The sequence below is a fragment of the Eriocheir sinensis genome, chromosome 49 (genome assembly GCF_024679095.1).
Source record: "Eriocheir sinensis breed Jianghai 21 chromosome 49, ASM2467909v1, whole genome shotgun sequence".
NCBI classification, from domain to species: Eukaryota; Metazoa; Arthropoda; class Malacostraca; order Decapoda; family Varunidae; genus Eriocheir; species Eriocheir sinensis.
Genome location: NC_066557.1, coordinates 7,230,396 through 7,238,842, shown reverse-complemented (window position 1 = coordinate 7,238,842; position 8,447 = coordinate 7,230,396). Strand labels below are relative to the sequence as shown.

Here is an 8,447-nt window from a genome sequence, read left to right as displayed (position 1 = left end):
AAGGAAGGAAGGGACTAATAAAATGAAGGAAGAGAAAAATATTAGAAGGGAAGGAGAGCTAGACAGACATAAGCTATCTAGCCTGAATCATATGGAAACAAGGACAGGAAGGAAAGATGTGACATAGAAAGAGAAGGGATAGAGAAATAAGGACATGAGAAGGGAAAAAAAGTCACACATAACCTACTCTGTCAAACCATGCAATGAGTCTAAAATCATAAGGAAAGAAAGAATGGAAGAAATGGACAAAACAAAAACAAAAAGAAATAGATAAATGAGAACAGGAGGAGGAAAAAATACATTAGACATAACCTACTCTTTGTAAAACCATGCTGGGAGTTATGAAACATTAGAAAACAAATATTGGAAGGGAGAAACGGTCGAAGAAACAAGAAAAATAGTAAAATAAATACATAAGAAAGTTAAGATAGTCAGACATAACCTACTCTTTTTAAAACCATGCTGGGAGTTATTAATTATAAGAAAACGAATATTGGAAGGGAGGAAGTGACGAAGAAACGAGAAAAAATAGTAAAATTAATAAATACATAAGAAAGTTAAGTTAGTCAGACATAACCTACTCTTTGTAAAACCGTGCTGGGAGCTATGAATCATAAGAAAATGAATATTGGAAGGGAGGAACGGACGAAGAAACGAGAAAAAAATAGAAAAATAAATAAATACATAAGAAAGTTAAGTTAGTCAAACATAATCTACTCTTTGCAAAACTGTGCTATGTGTTCTGAATGATAAGGAAACAAAAGAAGAAAGGAAGGACGTGACATAGAAAACGAGAGAATAGAAAAATAACAACGTGAGAGGGGAAAACTTGTCTATTATAATGAAACCAAAAAAGGAAGGACGGAAAAAAATAAACGGGAAAACATAGGAAAATAGAAACATGAGAAGGTTAAGTTAGTCAGACATAACCTACTCTTTGTAAAACCATGCTGAGAGTCTTGGATAACGTGGAAAAGGATAAGGGAATGAAGAAAGGAAGAAAATAAAGAAAGCATGGTTAGAAGAAGGAGAAAGGAAGAAGGGAGGAGGGAGCAAAGGAGAAGGAGGGGAAGGAAAAGAAAACAAATGTAGAGAAAATGAAGAGAAATGATAACAGGAAGAAGAAAAAGCAGGAAGAAGGAAAAAAGGGACAAATAAAATGAGGAAAAACATGATAAATAAAAATGTGAAGGGAAGGAAAAACAAACACACGTAATAAAAATAGAGAAATGATAACAGGAAGAGGATGAAGGTAGAAAAAGGGAAAAAAGGAGAAATAAAATGAAGAAAAAACATGATATATAAAAATGTGAGAAGGAAAAGCACTGAATCATAAGAGAAGTAAATGAACGAAGGGAAAAGAAATAGGAGGAGGTGGTTGGGTGTGAGTTAAAGGGTACAAAGGAGGGGAAGGGAGGAAGGGTGAGGGGAATAATTTAGGAAGGGAGGAAGAGAGGGAGGGAGGGAGAGAGGGAAGGAATGAGGGAATGAGGCCAAGGATAGGTATGCATACGTCTACTTTTCTTATGTTTAATCGATTAGTGGGTTGGTGAGGGCGAGCACACACACACACACACACACACACACACACACACACACACACACACACACACACACACACACACACACACAGAAGGTAAGGCGAAATAAAACCAAGTTGGATAATTATTGAGAGACTGAAATAGATAAAATGGAGAAAAAGAAAATATGTTTGGAGGAGAAAATAAACTTAGAGCGAAATAAAGAGAGATAGACGGACAGGAAAAGGAAGAAAGAAAGAAAGAAAGGAACAATAAATGATAACAGGATGAGAAAAAAAATAAAGGAGGAAAACAGAGGAAGCATAATTCGAAGGAGGAAGAAGAAAATAAAGGGTGGGGGAGGGGGAGGAAAAGTGAAGGAGGGGAAGAAGAAAATACAATAATACAATGCAAAGAAGGAGAGAGCAAAGAGTTCAGTCGATGGCAAATGTATGACAGGTGAACGATCAGTCATTAAGCCTTACCTGTGCATACCTGGCCCGTAGCACACCTGTCTATCCTACCTGCCTCATTAGGGTCTCTCACCTTACCTTCCTTCCTTTGTTTATTACATATTTCTCTCTTTCCTCTTTCTTTTCCACTCATATTCTTCCAGACTCATTCAAGTTTCCTTATTTTCTTTCGCTTCCTTTTCTTCCTTCCTTTCTTAGTTCCTTCTTTTTTTTTCTCTTCCTTCCTTTCTTCCTTTTTTTTTCTTTCTTTCTTTCTTTTTTCTTGCTTTCTATATTTCTTTCTTTTCTTTATTTCTCTTCTTTCCTTCCTTCCTTCCTTCCTTCCTTCTTCGGTTCCTTCTTGTTTTCATACTTTTTTCTGTTCCTTTCTTTCCTTCCTTCCTTCCTTTCCTTCTCTTCATCTCTCCCACCTTATCTTTATCCCTGTCATTTCTCCTTTTTATCTTACCTCTCTTCGTTTTTCTTCTTTCTTCCTCCTTCCCTTCTTTCCTCCCTCCCTTTCTTCTTTCGCTTTATTTATTATTTCTCTGCATTTTGTTCCTTTTGCTCCTCGTTGTCGTCCTCCTCCTCCTCCTGTTCTACTTTTCTTTAGTCACCGATGTTTGCAATCCATTTATGCATTCCACTTTGTCTGTTTGCATGCCTGTCTGTCTGTCTGTCTGTCTGTCTTTGTCTAGCCGTTTGCATGCCTGTCTGTCATCTGGGACCGTCCAACACATCAACAATTCCCCCACGATCGATTACCACAACAATGACAACAAACAAAGCAAAACACAAAACAGTCATCCCTCTCAGCAGCCACCCGCAATCCCGTTTTCTATGGACGTCACAATATCTACGGAAGACTCATCTATTTTGCACGACACCTCATCAGTTGCCGAAAAGTGACGCCTCGTTCCCGGAGATTATTGACCAATGGGAGGCGTCTGGAGGGGTCGGGGAGGCAGTATCGACCAATCACGAGCCTCATGCGTTACTTAGTGTTATCGACGCTACCGGAAAGTCAGCGACGGGAAGAGGCGGAGAGAGAGACACCGGGAGGAAGGGAGGGAGAGAAGAGAGGGAGGGGGAGAGGACCAGAGAGAGAGGAACAGGGAGAGAGGAACAGAGAGAGAGGAACAGAGAGAGAGAGAGGAACAGGGAGAGAGGAACAGAGAGAGAGAGGAACAGGGAGAGAGGAACAGAGAGAGAGAGAGGAACAGGGAGAGAGGAACAGGGAGAGGAACAGGGAGAGAGGAACAGAGAGAGAGGAACAGGGAGAGAGGAACAGGGAGAGAGGAACAGTGAGAGAGGAACAGAGAGAGAGGAACAGGGAGAGAGGAACAGGGAGAGAGGAACAGGGAGAGAGGAACAGAGAGAGAGGAACAGTGAGAGAGGAACAGAGAGAGAGGAACAGAGAGAGAGGAACAGGGAGAGAGGAACAGAGAGAGAGGAACAGGGAGAGAGGAACAGGGAGAGAGGAACAGAGAGAGAGGAACAGAGAGAGAGGAACAGGGAGAGAGGAACAGTGAGAGAGGAACAGTGAGAGAGGAACAGTGAGAGAGGAACAGGGAGAGAGGAACAGTGAGAGAGGAACAGGGAGAGAGGAACAGTGAGAGAGGAACAGAGAGAGAGGAACAGGGAGAGAGGAACAGAAAGAGTATGTAAGGGATAAAGGAAGACTAAAGAAAAATAAAGAAATAGAAAATCAAAAATAAGGGATGAACGAGGAGTAAAAAAAATAGGAATAAATGAAAAAAAGAAAGGAAGGAAGGGATGGAAAAAGTAGGGAAAAAGGAAGGAAAGGAAGGGATGAAGAAAAGGAGGAAGAAAAGAAAAGAAAAGACGGAAGGAAGAAACAATGGTTGGAATAAGATACGGAGACGGGAAGAGGAAAGGAGAAAAAAAAAGATGTAAAAAAGAAAATAAATTGGAAAAATGAAAGGAAATAAAAAAAACACAAAGTAGATGACGAAAGAAGAAGATAAGAGAAATAAAGAATAATAAGAGGAGGAAGAGAGGAAAGGAAAGGAAGATGAAGGATGGAGGGAAATGAGTAAATGAAGGAATAAATAGATAAAAAGTTTAATTGAATATCTGAGCGATTTGATAAACTTACCGACCTTATTGGTCACACCTATAAATATATAAATAAGTAAATGAATAAGTAAATATGTAAATAGATGAATAAATGAACGAGTAAATACATAAACGTCACCAATAAGTACTCAAGGTCATGCGAGTAACGAGAAAGGTACAATAATCCATCACACCATCATCATCATCATGCTTTTCATCACACACACACACACACACACACACACACACGGTGGCTGAATGGATACGTTCGGAGGACGCGAGTTCAACATGCTGTCCAGAAGACCACCCATCAACCCGACGGCGCCACTATAAAAACTGGCCTGCGCCAGAACGGGCTGGGCCGACCATCAGGCCCCACCGGGAAGAAGCCTTGGACCGACCATCGGGATCCACCGGGAAGAAGTCTACCGGCGCAACAGGCCATGACGTAAAAAAAAAAAAAAAAAAAAAAAAAACACACACACACATAACGAATCACCTTGACACAAACAACATCCTTACTGACTCACAACACGGCTTTCGACCCAAACGCTCATGTGAATCGCAGCTCATTACGACATTTCACGACATTACGAGGCTGCTTGAACGACGTGTTTTTTTTTTTCATCAAGGGAAAAGGCTTAAGGGCAACAAAAAGAGTACAAAAAAGCAATACTGATAAGAACGATAGGCCGAAGGAAGGAAATTCAAATGCTGCAAGTCATGGTAAATCAAGACATCTTATGGCTACCAGGAGTCAGTAAACATGGAACAGAAGGAAAAGTAGGAGAAAGAAAAATAAAAGTTCAAGGGAAAAGAATGAAGAATAGTTGACGACAGACTAAGACACTTCCTTGAGAGAACTGTGTCATGACCGGACACACAACACGGCTTCGGAATATGAAGGGAAGCAGCCACAGCGCTCACTGGAACACACGAAGCAACAGCGCACTACACAACCCGAGAAAAGCAATGGAAAAAAAACGAACATAAATAAGTTGCTTACTGTAAGATAGTCCCAATAACAGTAATAAAAAGATATCGTAATGGAAGGAACACATAATAAATACTCCGACACAGGGAAAGTATATACTGGGTCTGACTTTGGGAAGAGAGGGAGCTGGGAAACATGTGAATGAGTCAGTAAGAAAGGAAAAAGAGAGAACTGATAAAATGATATAGGTTCAAAAGCCTTCCTGACGCCTCACTCCTGCCTGCCGTCCCGGCGTCCCTTCTTAGTGAAACGACGCCTTCTTCTTCTTGTTTTGCCGGTACCGCTTCCTCTTCCTGGCCTTCTTCTCCTTGGGCGAGGTGTTGTCTATTGCGATCGTCTTGTATCTGAAGGGAAATAGGAGGTGCCACATGTAGGCCGTCGAGCCTACTTCAGTCTCCTTGTTTCTTTTCTGTTTATTTTTGTGAAACGATTTTGATTTGGATTTCGGTGTTGAAAAGGAGCCTGCAGAGGAGGAGGAGGAGGAGTAGTGGTAGGAGGAGGACGCGTACGAGGAGGAGGAAGCCGAAGAAGAAGAGGCCGAGTAGGAAGGCTTCCTCCCCGGAGCCTTGGCCTGACTGGCCGTGCTCCTTATCCGTGCGTCGTATCGGGCCCGTAAGTCGGGGTCGGAGAGCGTCTCCATCACCTGCTGCAGCTGCTGGAACTTTGTCTTAGCGTTCGCGTCATTCGGGTTCTTGTCAGGGTGAATTTTGAGGGCGAGGCGGTGGTAGGCTTTCTTGATCTCCTGCAGGGTGGCCTCGGGCGTCACGCCCAGGAGCTCGTAGTGGGTTTTGTTTGCCATTGGTCCAGGTGGTGGATACACGTGTATAGGAGTTCGGCTTAACACGTCACCTCGGCTTCGGACGCGCCGTTTTGGGCAGCTCGGAGTTGACATTGCATGGTCCCGAGTCTAGAGGTGAATGGCACACCTTTAAGGGCGCAAATCAGTGCGTTGTTAAGGTCTTTATAGTCACTTTACACCAAACTAACCAAGAAGCCTCCCCCCCCCCCACTGCTACCTTAGGGGAAGGGGGAGGAGGGGCCTCTAGGCTAAACCAGCGCAAGATGACTATAGGGAGAAAAAAAAGCTCCGAAGTGTGCGAAGCCGTCGACATGACCACTATATACAGGAGGGTGCACAGGGATACATGCAGACCACAGGAGGCCAGTCGGCGTACACACGGCACCTCCTGGGAATGGTTGCTTCACCAAACTCCCTTCCCGGCCATAAATGTGTCTTACCTCTCCTGAAATCTTTCAGTGGTATCTGCCCATTTTGTTCTATTCACCATTCGTGAAATAATTCTTTGACATTTCCTTCCTCAACCTAAATTCATCTAATCTGTATCCGTTGTTGTTTGTTGTTTTCCCTGTGTATTTTTTTATATACGTGTTTTATCAGGAACTACAGATTCCGAAAGTGATCTTTCTTTTGGCATCGTTCTTTATACCTTTGGTCGGGGCAGCGTCTAGCCGACTGTTTTTCCTTGAACTGCTTCCTTTGCTGTATATATATATATATATATATATATATATATATATATATATATATATATATATATATATATAAAACATACATCAGAAAACACATAAACACAGCTTGGTAACACTGACTTCAACTAAACATACACAGACACACACCTTCCTTGGCAACACTGACCTCCACTAGACATATCATAACTCCCACCCCCTTCTTGGCAGCACTGACTTCCACTAGACATATAACACCCCTCTCCTTGGTAACACTGTCTTCCACTACACATAAAAACACACCTTGGTAACACTGGACTCCATCAAACACACACACACACACACACACACACACACACACACACACACACACACCGTCTTCCACTATACATAAAAAACACACTAACACTGGACCTGGACACACACACACACACACACACACACACACACACACACACACACACACACCTTCCTTGGTAACACTAACTACACTCGACATAGCTACAGACACACCTGCCTTGGTAACACTGACTCCACCAGACAGTTATAACATCCACCCCCCTTTCCCCTCCTTCGTAACACTGCCTGGAAATGTCACACCCCCGTCACGGTATTGATGGAATGCCTACCCTGGGCCGGTCGATTTCCGCCTGCCTGGGCCAAGCAAGGAAGGCCGAGTAGAAGGCCGATTGGTGGAGGCCTCGCGAACGTCAGAGCAGCAGCCTTGGGAAGTGCTCTGAGAAATGCCGGGTGATTAATAGATAACTAGATAGAAGGATAGATAGATAGATAACGAGAGAGAAGGTAGATAGTTAGATAGATTGATTGATTGATTGGCAGGTAGATAAATGAATAGGTAGCTAGGTCGGTAGGTAGATAGGAAAATTTATTGATAGATAGGTAGGTAGGTAGGTGGGTAGGCGATGGCTGAGTGGTAGCATGCTGGGCCCACATTCACCGCGTGATGGACGACGCGGGTTCGAATCCCCACGCTACCACCTCGGATTTTTCAGTCACCGCCGAGTGGCTTAAAATTACCCACATGCTGTCCTGAAGACCACCCATCATCCTGGACTCTAGAGGAAACCGTCCAAGTGAACCAAGAATGAGTTCTCGGGGGCAGCATGAGCCAAGAGAAGATGGCGCCACTATAAACACTTGCCTGCGCCATGACGGGCTGTGGCCAACTACCATCCAGGCCCCAAGAAAGCCTACCGGCGCTATAGGCGTAAACGTTAAAAAAAAAAAAAAGATAGATAGATAGATAGATATATAGATAGATAGGGAGGAAGATGGATAGATAGATAGTCAGATAGGCAGAAAGATAGATAGATAGGTAGGTAGGTAGTTAAGTTGTTAAAAGAGATAGTTTGATAGATAGACAGACATTCCGTGTTGAATAAGGTTTATCGATAGCTACTGTATTTTTAAGTTTGCCTACGTACACATTCACCGACGACAACACTTGGAAGTATAACACAAAGACGTCTTTCTAATGTGGGGCGTGACCTTCTTGGCAGACGCGCTGAGCTCCACCTTCTCAAATATCTCTGCGTCCCAGCACACACACATTCAACAAGGCTTTCGTAGGAGGTGTGTGTGTGTGTGTGGAAGAGTAGGGGAGGGTAGAGCATTTCCATGGGTAGTTTCAGGATCTTTGTGGTAGTCTGACCAATCCTCTGTACCTACCATGAATGCAAAGAAAACACTCAAGTGGCTTCGTTCAACCTCTTTTTTGTTTTTTTGCCTTTAGAAATAATTGATGGGAGAGCCAGAAACGTCTAAGAATGCTGACCTAAAAATAAAACCTATATTCTTCAACATTCCCGGGGCTTACACACACACACACACACACACACACACACACACACACACACACACACACACACACACACACACACACACACACACACACACACACACACACATTTGAGA

At 43.1% G+C, this 8,447-nt stretch overlaps 1 protein-coding gene across 1 annotated transcript in view; it reads left to right on the top strand.

The window, feature by feature from the left end:
• The window catches only part of LOC126981630 (adhesive plaque matrix protein-like), a 15,586-nt gene extending 8,827 nt beyond the window's left edge, over window positions 1–6,759 (top strand). Inside the window, exon 3 of the mRNA XM_050833068.1 lies at window positions 6,744–6,759. Within this exon, the coding sequence (XP_050689025.1) occupies window positions 6,744–6,759 (16 nt within the window). The remainder of the gene's footprint in view (window positions 1–6,743) is intronic.
• The last annotated feature ends 1,688 nt before the right edge of the window (window positions 6,760–8,447 follow it).